The sequence below is a fragment of the Callithrix jacchus genome, chromosome 18, assembly GCF_049354715.1.
Source record: "Callithrix jacchus isolate 240 chromosome 18, calJac240_pri, whole genome shotgun sequence".
NCBI lineage: Eukaryota > Metazoa > Chordata > Mammalia > Primates > Cebidae > Callithrix > Callithrix jacchus.
Window position 1 is genome coordinate 26427670 of NC_133519.1, and position 14673 is coordinate 26442342.

Genomic DNA, 14673 nt, shown 5'->3' on the forward strand with positions numbered 1-14673 from the left:
AAGATACAGGGAGGGAAGTAACGTGGTAACAACAATACTCCTGTGATGGATAATGAAGGTAGGTAATATTTATAATGCACAATTATGTACAAACATTAGACTGAGTCACTGAGTATAATAACTCATTTCTCTTCACTATAACCTTATGAGATAAGTGTTACTATTAAAATCCTGTTATAAAAACCCTATTAAAACTCTGTTGAGGGTAATGGGGCACAAAAATATAATGCAATTGCCTAGGGCCACCCCACAGGTAGGACAAATACTCAATCCTAGATCAAATGAACAGACAGTGCGAAGCCCAAGCACTTTTTAGAGTAGTGTTGCAAAAGGCTTTTTATGTCTGGAGTAGAGTGTGCACAAAGAGATTTGAAGAGACAGAAGGATGAAAGACAAAGGCTTATTTACTACCTGCAAAGGAGTTGGACTTAAATGTGAAAACAATGGGGAGTTCCTGAAATATTATTAGCAGAAGAGACACATAGAAAGAACCCTGTAATAGCAATAGGCGGGATGAAGAAAATTCATGGGCACAGGTCCGGGGGAAGGAAGAACAATTACGAAATTACTGCAACAGTCCAGATGAGAAATGTTGAGGTCCCAACCAGTGAGGGCAACTGTGGGAATGAGTAGAGCTACTCATATAATGATCTGGTGACCAACTGACCTGATGGCTCACTGGACACAGTCGCTCTCTCCAAGTCACTGGGGAAGTATGGATCTCGGCTGGTCTCTAAGGGAATGACTTCTTTCCCTTTTCTTTTCCTTTCCTTTCCTTTTTCACATCTTCAGAGTTTACAACTAATTATATTGAGGCTACACCAGCAGCAATGCCCCTGCTTTCTGCTTTACTCATTCAGTAAACATTCACCAAGTGGTTAATAGGGCACAACAAATGGCACCAGTAAGAATCTCTTACAGGCCAGGCATGACACCAAATGCTTTCTGTATGTTATCACATGCACCCCTCATAACAACACTTAAAATAACATTGTTGCCCCACTTTCCAACACAGAGGCTCATATTTACTCAGCTGACCCAGGATTGGAATCTAGAGCCGTTTGACTTCAAAAATTTTCCACTAACCAAGGTGCCATTCCTTGCCCAAATGCAGTTTACAAAAGAGAAAGAAAATACAGAGTGTTCAGGTCACAAAGGGCAAATGCAAGTGACAACTGGAAAAAAGAGAATTGAACGTACAAACAATTTTGGATTGCAGATACGTAGTACACGCGTGTTCTTGCTGGGACAATGGGAACACATAAGTGGCAATAAGAAGATGGAATTATTTAGATAAGATTTGTTAAGGAAAGTCTTAGGGGCACCTCAGAAAATGTAAGCAGCATAGAAGAGTGGAGAATTAACAGCAAACCCTATGCCAAGAGAATGTGATGCAAACAAAGGTGCCGAAGTAACGTGAAGGGCAATATGGGCTGGGGATACTGAGCTGGTGGATTTACTGCCTGGGCTTATTGGGAGAAATAATGAATGAGGCACTCCACCATTACAAGGCTAAATAGCAAAAGGAGGCCTCTTAGAATGATATTCAGTACTGGAAAGCAAAAAAAGAAAAGACTCTTAGATACTGGATAACAAAGTGCCTGATCCGAGCTCAGTTTTCTGTGCTGTACTTTTAAAAACTTCCTCTCTCCTATCTGGCCCCCTTTGCTTTATCTTGCCTCTGCTCTGTTTCCCTCCATGTGTCCCTGACACTCTTCTATTCTCCCTAATATATTTCACTGACTTTTTCCAGTAAAGAATTAAGGGTCTGCCAAGTTGCCCCTAGAGCATGCCAGTTTCAGCCTTTCTTGTCCCTTCTTTTTCATTGTTACCCTGCCTCTCTGCATTTCTTATGACTTATTTCTTCAGAGTTTTTCTCCTTCTCCCCTGTCCAGTTCCCCTTCCTTTCCTATGGGGATTGATTCACCTGTATCGTTGCATCTTCCTTCCACCCTCTAAGTGGCTAAATAACGTTGGCTACAATTACTGCTGCACAACGAACTCTCAGTTGGGGTGGTGGTTCTCAAATATTAGCAAGCCTCAGAGTCAGGTGGAAGCTTGTTGAAACAGTCTGCTGGGCCCCAATCCCAGTTTCTAATCAAGAAGGTGTTTGGGGGCCTGAGAATGTGCATTTCCAATAGATTCCCAGGTGATGCTGAGAACCACTGGAGCTGGGGAATCAACAGCTGTTGCCTGGTAGCAGTCAGGAGACATCAGCCCAGCAGTCAGGCAGAGGAGACATGGAGCTTTCATTCCTTGTCACATCAACAAAGGGACTGATGACAGCCTAGGAAGCTCTGGATAAGTGACCCCACTGATGTGCTGGGGTGCAGGGAGGAGGGGAGAACAAATGGGGAAAGGACTATATTATAACCTTCTGGGAAACACGGAAGCCAGCTCCAAGCCCTGTCATCCACCCTCCCACTTGAGATCATGCATAGAAGCAGCAGAAGGGAATTCTCAGGATCCCTTTGATCTCTTCCCAGCTCCCTAGTCTTGTGTCTGTTTATCTCCCTCCTTCCCTGGCCTCCTCTCTTCCCTCCTTCTTACCCCCTGCCCAGTATGATTCACTCCTCCTCTCCCCACCTCCCCACCCCACTGCCATCTGTTTTTCTAATGATGGCAGAAGATGAGCTGTTTTGTTGGCCCACACCATAACAAAGCACACTCCATGCTAGCATTTTCCCTGATGCGCTTGCAGAGTGCTGTTTTATTGGTATCATTTCCCCACCCAGTTTTCTCTTTTCCCTCAAACCCCACCCTTTCCCCCTCTCCAGCCTCATGTGGATCCTGGATTCCCAGAATTAGATCAAAAAACACAGAGATACAGAAGGATGGACTTAACATGCATGTGGGCTGGGTGTGCATCAGGGAGGAAGCTGGAAATCAGGGCAGTTAAAGGGGTCTCTCTGCAGCACCTACAGGAGCCAGAATTACCCAAGCATTGCTGCTAAGTGTCTTATTTTCTTCCAGTGTGAGAAAAAAACTTGTTGAAACCTGTTGTGACTGAGACCAGAATGCTTGTACTCGTCACTGGCTATTCTTAGGGTGGGAGGGCTTAAATGATCTCTGTGTGTGTGTGTGTGTGTGTGTGTGTGTGTGTGTGTGTGTGTGTAAGTATCTCCTTCTCCTATGTCAGAATTCCTGGGTCATCCTTTCTTAGAAATACTCTGCCTTATTCTTGAATTTTAAAATTACCTTCATTTAATCTAAGTAAAGAAATCACAGCAGCCTACGTCCCCCCACTGGTTGGAAAATCTACTATGTGAAGAAGCAGGCAAGATTTCTTGAGGTAATAAACATCTAGTTTGGTTAATTAACAGTGGACAACAGGTCTACCTATAAGGTTGCAAACATAGATGCCTGCATGACCCAGGCAGTTATTTTAAACAAGGAACGCCCACCAGGTAAGTTGCCATAGGGAAAGGCAAAAGCTGTGCTGACTGGAGAGAGTTGCTCCTCTGCGTTAGCAGCTGCTACTCAGAGCCAGCTAATTGTTGTCATGGTGGCCAGCTAGTCTTGTTTTTCAAGAGAAAAATCTTTGTGGAGTTTTAAATATTTATTTTTATTTGAGATGTGTGTGTATGCGTGTAATGTTATCTACGCACATATGAATTTTATGTAAAAATCCTAATTTTTAAACACTGGCAACCAAAACGAAAATAGTTTTTAGACACTGTGCTGGCCAAACAAACCTGCCAGTGGGCCATCAGTCTCCAAAACTCTGAGTGAATTAAGCTCCAACAAGGCCCAGTTACAGAATCCCAAAACCATAAATAATTCTGACTTGCTTTTTTAAGTTAGCTTTTATTAAGTCATTTAAAGTGGAACTCCAAAGATTTTGATGAAACAAAACAAAACAGAAATCAGAACTAATTTCTATAAATTTAAGATTGTGGAACCAACTTAATTTAAGGAATTAAACAAAGGGCAGAGGAACTGGGGAGGGTCCAAATCCTAAATTAGAAGGACTCGAGCTCCATGAGTTAAATCCACCTGAGTCCTCTAGTCTGAGCTGAGGAAGGAGAAGCTGTCTTACCTCACACGACTGGATGCAGTGGACCAGGACGGGGTCTGGGTGCCATTGACGCTGACCAGTACACACAATGCTCTAAGGGGAAAGACGGGAAAAACAGAAAACAAAATTTAAGACATTTGGTCTATGCAAGAAGGGGCAAATCCTGAGCTTACCACAGGAGTCCAGCTCCATTCCTCAAGCAGCTAGTCTCCAAAATTGTGCCCCATAAAGAGGACTGGGGCTACCTCGCCTTTCCTGTGCTGCCCAGCCCGACATATGTTGTCCAGGCAGAAAGTCTCAGTGGAGGAGATTTCTCAAAACTCTTTATCCTCTTTCCCAAGATACCTAAATTTTCAGAATGGTGTAGTGTGGTTCAAAAAAGCATCCTCAACATTATAATGAGTTACATCTGGTTTCAGGCATAATATTAGTTCCATTTATTTTGAAACTTTAAATAATGCTTTAAGAAATTGTAAGATGGCTGTGTGGATCACACACAATGGTTTTTTTTTTTAATGTTGACAAATACAGTTTTACAAAAGCGTCTTCAACTTAATGTGGATCTCAGAAATGCTAGATTATAAGACGTGAGTGCCTACACCAGGACTGGAGGTGAAACTGCACTCTGCAATTCTTGGTATCATCTCGCAGCCTGCCCTGTAGAAAACTGCACAGTACACATGCACTGGGCAAACAGGGCTAGTGTGAAATCACTGCTACTCAAAGTCACAACATCAAGCTGGTGGGAGCACACTTAGGTTCTTCTTGAGAGGCTGGTGACTGCCTCATTCCTGACAGCCATTTCCAGATGGATATTTAAACAAGTAGTCATGTAGTTTTTGTTAAATATAAATAACTCATTTTCACATAAATTTTTCTTTTTATATTTTAATATTCTCAAAAATTATGCTTTTCTAAGGAAAAAATAAAATCCCATAGCAGGTTTCAAAGAGAAAAGAAGGTTCTCTCCATAGCCTGCTACCAACCCGCCCTTCTACAGACCTGCATGTCCAATGAAATTCCATGCAGTCAGAAGAAAAAGAATACATGTCAACATAGGAGCTGTACACGAGAGCGCACCTACAGGAATTTTAGAATGCTAACAATGTGTAATCACTAGATTGGAGACATTCACATATGTTAATATGCAGGTATATAAATATATACCTCATAGTCAGGTAGGAGAATGGGGATCTGCAATATTTTCTGGAGTTCTATTGCTAAAAGTAAAAACTCCTCCCTCACAGCTTCTCTAGAGGGAAGATAAATAGTACAAATCCTAAAAAGTTTGATATTCAAAACTTCACATTGCAATATATTGTTAGAAAGTGAGTTGGCTTAAGTCATTATTGTACTAAAAAATGAATTATCAAAACAAATATGTAAGGTAAACACAACGGGAGTATTCAGCCTACTGAGAAAGTGAGTTATTCTCCTGCACTTACAGCTATTTATGCAGAACCATTTGCATATCAACGGTCATTCTGTTAACTATAAATGATTCTTGTTTATGCTTTGAAGCAGGTTCCAGTGGGAGTCTACTGAGCCGTGGTCATAAGTTTTATTATTTAAAATATCAATGGTTTGTACTACTTTGGCGTCCCCGATAGTAGCAATGGCAAAATATAATTTGTCCTTTAAAAGGCAAATGCATGAGAACTTTATTCCTTCTCATAGGAGGGCATTCACTAGAGACCCCCAGTTTCCCGCCCTAATCAGTCAGTTGTTCAATTCAGACCAAATGTATACATACCTCACTCACTCACTATGGGTCAGATTTTCCAGTGAGCAAGGGGATCTGAAAGTCCATAAACCTAGTTAATGCCCTTAAAGCGTTCAATATCTTTAATCGGATCCATGCTGAGGAATATTTGGGTTACTTTCAGCCTTTTGCTATAACAAACAAGCCTTATATATAAATCATGTACAAGTATATCTGAAGAACAAATTCATAATAAAGGAGTCAATACCCACGTTCTAGATTTTTAATGATGTATAATTCTGTTTTGAGACTAATTCATACTGCTTAACTGCTATAGAAATTGCAAAGGTTGGTAGCACCTGTGTCATATAGCTTTATAGATTGTAAAATCCTTGAGGGACTATCTACCTTTCCTATTTCTTATCTCAGTGACTTACAGAGAGATGAAGTTTTATAAGCATTTTCCAGCCACTAATTATGATATTGCATCTCTAGCCTTCTCCTGTGAAAGTTATCTATCTCATAAAGATGTTCCCTATTTACAAATATGTGTATTATGCCATTATAAATATATGTATATGCCACTAATATGCAATTAGTGATTATAATTGGAGGGAAATTTCAAATGTTTTTCAATACTCAATTCTATGGCAGCATTTGAGGTGGAAGAGGGCTGTAAAACAGGAAGAAAAGCAAAGCAATGAGATGGACAGAGAAGGGCTGGCTCCTGGTGAGGGGTGAAATCATTTTATATTCTTTTCATATTTATTAATTATTTTATTTTATTTTTGGAGACCGTCTCACTCAGTCAACTAGGCTGGAGTGCAATGGCACAATCATGGCTCACTGCAGCCTTAATCTGGGCTCACTCAAGCGATCCTCCTGCTTCAACCTCCTGATCAGCTGGAACTACAGGCATGTGTCAATGCGTCAGGCTAATTTAAAAAAAGTTTTATTTTAGAGACAGTGTCTCACTATGTTGCCCAAGCTGGTCTACAATTCTTGGTCTCAAGCAATGTGTCTACCTTGGCCTCCCAAAGTGTTGGGATTACAGGCATGAGCCACCATGCTTGGCTGATTTTCTTATTTTCTGAAACACTTTTGAAAAATTACAATCATATACATCACATTTGAAAACTATCACAATAGAAAAAACTTTATATCCTCTGCCTAACTTGATCAAAATTTTTAACATTTTCCAGAATATGAGTCACAGTAGATTCCATTAATGTCTCCTATATATGTCCCTCCAATATCATTATACTTCCTTCCTCCCTATTGGTAACAAATATTCTGAATTTCTTATTGTACAACTGCAAATCTATGCATTATTTTGTTATTGCAACTATTGCAATTATGCTATTACCAAGCAACTTCTCACATGATTGATTTCCAATATCTAAATGCTAAATAGTTGTTTTGAACTTTCTAACATAAAAACACTTAAGAGAAAATTAGTTAAAAAATGTCCTCCTGACTGAACCATTTGAAAGTTTCTAAAAAGCAAGGGGAAAAAAAAAGAAAAGAAAGGAAGAAGAAAAATAGAGGGAAGAAGGGAGGGGGAGGTAAGGAAGAAAGGAAGGTGAAAGGGAGGGAAGAAGGGAGGGGAGAGAGAAAGAGAGGGAGAGAGAGAGGGAGAAAGAAAGAGAAAGAAAAGAAAAAGAAAGAAAAAAGAAAGAGAGAGGGAGGGGAGGGGAGGGGAGGGGGGCAGGGGAGGGGAGGGGAGGGGAGGGGAGGAGAGGGAAGGGAAATAAGGGTTATTAGGATGGTCATAAGTCAGCATGAAGGCTGTTGCCTGGTTAAATGTCTTGTTAAAGGTCACAAAACTCAAGGAGAGCCAACAATAAGGGCTAACAGAAAACTGCTCAATTATTTTTTTTATTAGGATAGTTAGTTATTTGACAGAATGGGTTGTTAATCACATCAGGTCACAAAGTTCTGCCAATGTCCACATTTGTGATAATTTCCTTATTGCCACATGTATGTGGTCCTGAGTCAAATACAGCACTGTTTTGGATGTTTATTTAGACCCTAGCCCACTACCCTGCAACTTGCTTTTCTGTTCCTCCTCCCCTTTCCTCCAACACTCTCTTGTCTATTCTCCTCTAGTGATGAGACACTAGACGCCTAGAGGGAATGATTCCATGCTTAAAAATGATGAAAAAGAAGACCTTTCCATGCCTCGTGTCTGAATCTCCAGTGATTTGCAGCCAGTGTCACCGGAGTTGTTACACACAATTGTACCCACCAAGAGGACACTATGGGGGTGGGGCTCAATAATAAAAGCCAGAGGGGAGAGTGAGATCATTTGGTTGGAAACTATGGCTCCCACAAGGTATTATCTTCTCATTTTCTTCTTGCTTCTCTCTTCTTAAACCATTCATTTTGATTTAAAGACTATTTAAGTTTTGGGGAACAATTTGGGAAAACAAAGTTAGAAATGATAAGATTTGACATAACTAATGAATTCAGTTGAAAAGCTGGGAATTTGGGAGAGATTTCATGTCATGTTAAAGGCTCTTTGCAAACCTATTTCATGTAGCCACAAGAAAATCTCATTTATTTGGTCCTCAGTAATTCATAATTATCATATTCAAAAAAAGTGCTGTTTAGTCTGTGGAAAAAGGAATTTATGAAGCAAAATAATAGGGGAAATGAGATGTCACGATGAATGTCTTTGGACTTCAGAAGGAAACACTTTCAAATGCTGTTTAGGAAAACACATTTTCATGAAAACAATTGCCACAAAGTGTAAAAAGAAAAAAATCCATGAAAGCAGTTTCCCGAAGGACCACTACGTTGCAAGTTAAAACATTAATTTTTCCTATCTTAAAGTCAGAGATACAATAAAACACTCTCTTGACACAATGGTTAAGGATAACCATTAAAATTCAACTTAACATAGGCTTTTCGGGAAAACAAAATGTTTTCTCTGAGAAATGGCTCTGTGGTAGTCATTCTTTTCTATGGGCCCTTGGATTTCCTGCAGCCACCACTTCCTGAGTAAAAGATGAGATACCTGGGGTGAAGGAGAATGTATCATTTCCACCCTCAGCGCTCATACAGTTTACTGGGGAATTGGGATTAGCATGGCAGAAAAGAAGAAAAAGAATAAGAATCTAAAAAAAACTAGGGATGAGAAAATGAAAAAGTATTTCTAGTGAAAGCCTGAGGGAGCTTCTCCCACTCGCTGGGTGCAGGTATCTTGGACATTAGGAGTGTCTGTGCCGGTGCAGGGGCATCTAGAAGAAGCCTTTGATCTGGGCACGCGAAGGCATGAGCAATGGGCATCAGCACTATTTGGCTGCTCCCTGTTTGTCCCAACTGTTTGTTTCACTGCTTAGTCACCTTGGCTGGCAGGCATGGATTTGGCTGGCATCCTTCTTTTCTGTCAGTATACTTCTTACCCCACCAGAAGGGTCTAGATCCCGTGTGTAACAGGTGAAAGAGGAAGACACCATTGCAATGACAAGGGCCTAGAAAGTCCATCTGAAAGTTTCAAACCCTTACCTATTGTCTCTCACATCCAGCATGCCCTTGAAACATCTAAAAGTAATGTATTTTCATCCTTCCTCTCTTCTCAGTGTCACAATAAAAAGCTTTTAGAAATTGCTTCTGTTGTCAGAGGTGTTCCAAATAGGAAACACTGAATAGCCATTAGTTCCTTTCTCAGCTCAGTACATAAAAGAGACAGAAAAAGACAAATGACCCAGACATTATTGTACACACACACACAGGTGCACAAACACGCACGCAAACTATAGGACCCTATTTTTCTTTATTTTGCATGGAGATAACTAGTGGTATCTTTTCAGGGATGGAGGATATTTCCAGGGGGTAAGATTTGTACTAAGTGAACTGAAATCTCATTTCTACTTAATTAAGAACTATGTGCTAGAAACTATGCAAGACATTTCACATGCGTTATTTTAGATTTAATCACAACCATGCACGCAAGCTAGATATCCTCACTCTCGTAGATGAGCAGACACAGACTCCCAGGAGTAAGTGACATTGTATTTGAACCCAGGAGGACCTCATTCTTCCTTTTATGTCAGTTGCTACTTTGAGATGTTTTTCATCAAAACCCCAGACTGCCTAAAACCTTCAAAACTCTTCCTTTAATAAAAAATATATTATTCTATAAGCCAGGCATCATTTGCAGGAATACAAAGCAGAACCCCTGGAGCAAGGCAAATAGACTCCGTGGGTATCTAAAAGTATACTTGATTGTTCTTTAAAAACAAACAAATTTTTTCCACAATAAGAAAAAAATAGTAATATAAAGAAATATCTCTTTTAATTTATTTTTCTTAGACTTCATGGTGGGAGGAGAATGGAAATGAGGGGCTTCTCATGGATGAGAGGAATGACTGATTCTCTATTTGATAGGCAAGTTAACTGAAACATACATCAATAGCAAACAGGGTGAGGCAGGGAGTACGGCATTGAACTGGAAGTCAGCAAAGTTGGTGGCATTTATTTTTCTATTTCTTGCCAGCTGTGCAATATTGAACAGGTCATCCAACAACATCTAACATGACTGTAAAATAAAGATAATATGATCTTCCTTTCCTAGCTTATTGGTCTGAGATAAGACTCAAATATATATGTGGGGTGTGTGTGTGTGTGTGTGTGTGTGTGTGTGTATGTGTGTGTATTTTTCACACATACATGTTTTGGAGACAATATACTGTTCTCCAAATGTAAGGTGTCACTTTTTATTACAAAGAATGAAGTCATTGGAAGCAGACTAGAGAAAATAATGCAATTAATCCATTGCTCTGTACTCTTGCCATATTCAAAGGCATTTGAAATATGGCAGATAGGAGGAATTTTCATGAAATAAGCAAGCATCATTTACTAAATAAATGAGCCATGCTCCAGAGAGCTGTGCTCGTACTCAAAATATTTATATTGTCGGTATTTTATTTTGAAATAGTAGTGTTTCTGGAAGCATTACAGTGGAATTACCTAAGGTGGTTGTTAAAGATGCACATTCCAAGGTATCTCCAGCCCTTCCGAAGGCCGGAATCCTGCTTTTCTCTTTACATACTGCCCAAGGGATTCTCAAGGACACAAACATTTAAGATTGAGTACAATATGGAACAACTCCCAAGATAAGTCAATTTGAGTTACAAGGATTTTACTCAACATGGAGTTTCATGTAATAAATTGCCTTGGTTTATGAGGCATTTCTTCTTGTTTATGAGAGCAAGGTTAGATTTTGCACCCCACATGAGCTGCTGAGTGCCACAGAATGATAGCCATCATGAGATCATCTGCAGCTGGTGCATAATCTCATCCTAGAGGCCCCAAGGTACATAAGGGCAACCAGCTCATCAGAAGCTCCATTGCATCCAGCGACTTCTTTTTTCTTGTTTTCATTTTGCTATAAAATTGCAATTTCCTAAACACGGAGCATCCCTTCCAAGGTTTGTAAGCAATATTCTTTAACATAATAACTGTGAAAGAGCACAGGTAACAGCTTGTTTTGCTACTCTGTGATAATTAGTGTTCACCATTGTTTAACTACTTGATTTTCTTTTGGCATAAAGGGTATTGATTTGGAGTTCGAGAAAACATTAAGATGTTAATTATGTTTTCAATGTCTGAAATTCTGATTGATGGGAATTTTTCCAGAAACAAATAATCCTTCTAAGGTAAGGACAAGACTCATTTCACAAGTTATTTCAACCCTTTTCTTACATTTTGGAAGCAGTTAATTTAACTATTTCACTTTGTTTTCACATGAAAATGTGACACAAGCCTCAAGAGTTCCAGGAAAACAATTTCATCCCTAACAATACTGTGAACTGAGGTAAGCCATATAGTTTAGTTATACACCCAAATTATGAAGAGCAGGATGGAATCTCGTACAGATGAGAGAGGTAGGCAAACTGAGGGGAAGCAATCTGCCTCCTAAGAATAGCAATTGATCAAGAAAACTTACTATGCATCAAGAAAGCTAAGGTCTATTCATATGTTTCTCATCTGATACATTAACCTAATGAGATCCGTATTATTTCCACTTACACATGAGGAAATGGAGGCACAGACTAGTAAATTACCTAAGGTTACACAGTTGGCGAATAACAGAGCTCATGAGTTTTAAATTCAGCTTTGAGAAAATACATCTTTTTTATTGCAGGGTCTTTAGTGTTTCTCTGCTAACATCCTCAAAATCCTGTCTGGTCAACCTATATCAAAAATCAAGAACTCACTGACTAAATCATAGTCATGATAAATGCAACGATATAAATGATCATGTTTGATATACTGGCTTCGGGAAAATATTTTGCATGTTTTTCCTGAGGTGGTCAACTTAGAATTGACAAGGATATGTCAATAAGAAGCTGCTGAAATGTATCCGGTCTGAGAAAAAAAATACCCATTTACTTCTGAAGTAGAACATGATGCTACCTGCATGTTCTCACTTATAAGTGGGGGCTGAACAATCAGAACACATGGACACAGGGAGGAAATTAATACACACTGGGACCTGTGAGTGGGCCAGGGGAAGGGAGAAAGTATCAGGATAAATAGCTAATTCATGTGGGGCTTAATACGTAGGTGATGGATTGATTGATAAGTATAGCAAACCATTTATGTTACATGGCACACATTTATCTATGTAACAAACCTGCACACCCTGCATCTGTATTCTGGAACTTAAATTAAATTTAAAAGAAAATGGTGCTACAACAGTTTCTTTGCTCATTCAACCAATGTTTCCAACAAACCTACAAAGTGCCAGGCACTGAAAAAGGCATCAGGAATATAAATAAGAACAAAATGCTATTAATCCATTTGGATTAGAAGTAAATAAACAATAATAATTTCCCCAAAAGGATAGCTGAAAACAGGGAGGCTTTAACAGAATAGAGAAAATTGTTTTCCGGTTTAGAAAGGGTCAAGTCTCTGTAATTGATGTCCCTGCTGTCTTCATGAAGACAAATGGACTGTCATTTTCTGGAATGTTCCATTAGAAACACAGAGGTGGAAGAAACCCCACTCAGCGGAAGGCTTGCACTTGAGCCTCACAAACCCTGCATCTTTGACTGTTCCCAACAGGCGCCTTGCAAGGTAGATGGTGAAGCAGATGCAGAAGGATCTACTTCAGTTTATACCCAAGAGAAAGAAAAGGTTCATGCATGCCCAAGCCTTTCTCCCTTTGTCTGCTTACAGAGAAAGAGAAGTTTTTCATCATAGCACACTGTGTTTATGGGGCTGAAAGAAAGGGTCTAGACCATCTAGCACACCATGAAACACGAGGCAGAAACTCTTTCAGGGCACTGTAATTCCAGCTACTGTAGCTTAGCTAAACCTTAGCAACGGACTGGAGAGTGAAACTGAAATTCCGGAAAGGCCAGGGGATGGGAGAGCCTGCCGAGGTGTTCTCTGGCCCTCTCCTTCCACTCCAATGCAGACTTCACACTGCCCTCAGCACCGAGGTGCACTCCACCTCCACTCAGAGTTCTCTGAGACTCAGACATCCTAGGAAGAGCAGGCAATGCCTAGCAGGATCTCGCCTGCCTGCTTTTCCTGACCTAATTCTCTCACCACCATCTTCCTCTCCCTCAGTACCACACATACCCTGGTTTCAGCCAGATGAAACATTTACTATTTACCCCCTAGAGCGCTCCTCTTGATCACAGTTTAAGACCCAGAGGAAAAGCTTTTTAATTAGTTTTCATAGATCCTTCCAAGTCCACTGGACTCCTGAGCAGAAGACTTCCTCTTAGGTGTTCCCATAACACCTCTACTATGTTCAAACCTTTTCCCATGTGAGATCATCACAGATAACAGCGTTCATGGCCAAAGTATAAGTCCTTAAACAGAGGAACTATTATTTTTCACTTCCACATCCCAGCAACTCAGCACAGCTCATGGCACATAGTAAGCCTCAGAAAATGTTTGTCGAATGAGTGACTAACTGAATTCATAGGATTGTGTTATTCTCCATTCCTCACTCAAATCACACTTAGAGTACTTTTTTCTTGAACCTTCTGCTTGGACACAAATCCATCCCATAATAAAGCACAATCAACCTGTGAGGGAAAAGCAGAGACCTGAGGATAATATTTGAATGAAAAATATCTTTGGAGTCTTTTGGTCACCCGATGGGAACAGACTTGCAAGAATGTTGTTAAACAGTCTAATCATAAAGTAACCAAGCTCTTAGGCTTTCTGACGTCCCCACCCTCCTCTACTCTAAGAAACAACTAGTTTACAACACGATTTTCTCCATTTAGCTCCTGCATAGCCTTTCCATTCCCCTTTTCATTCATCCATTTCACAGATATTTATTGAGTGCTAATCAAATACTAGACACTGTTTTAGGATCTAGGGATATAATAATGAATGAAACAGACAATAATCTCTCAATGAACTTTTTATTCTAATGGCAGAAGATAATAGATAAGATAAGTAAGTAAAATATGTAATACTCCTGGTAGGTCCTAGGAGTAAAAATGAAGGAGGGAAGGAAGACAGAAAGTGTCAGGGGAATTAGAGCATTAGATATTAATAGAATAACCAAAGAGGTCCTTCCTGACATTTGAGTAAAAATCTGTAAGATGGAAAGGAGCAAGCCATGCAGATATTATCCTGGAGAAGAACATCCCGGGGTGAAGGAATCACAAGGGCAAAGATTCTGAGGTGGGAGTGTGGCTGGAATGTTCAGGAAACAGCCAAGAAGCCACCATGGCAAGATTAGGGTGAGCCAAGGAAAGATGAAGTGGGAAAAGAAAATGTGGCTGCAGGAAGAAAGGAAGCCACAGAGCTGAGGATCCAGCTTTCAGAAGTGTCAAATGTGCAGATGTAGACATCCATGCGAGTTTTGACAGGAGGGCTGGCTACTGTGGCCATGTCTGAGGATCCAAAGTGTTTCAGAAGTAAGGAGAGGGATGCCGTAAGGGTCAAAAGATGACAGCAGCATTGAAGGAGGTGA

The 14673-nt window shown here is 40.1% G+C and overlaps 1 protein-coding gene across 1 annotated transcript in view; it reads right to left on the reverse strand.

Moving 5' to 3' along the window:
• PAPPA2 (pappalysin 2) overlaps positions 1 to 14673 on the reverse strand; it is a 283586-nt gene that overhangs the window by 37280 nt on the left and 231633 nt on the right. The window contains exon 21 of the mRNA XM_054247490.2: positions 4040 to 4111. Within this exon, the coding sequence (XP_054103465.2) occupies positions 4040 to 4111 (72 nt within the window). The remainder of the gene's footprint in view (positions 1 to 4039; positions 4112 to 14673) is intronic.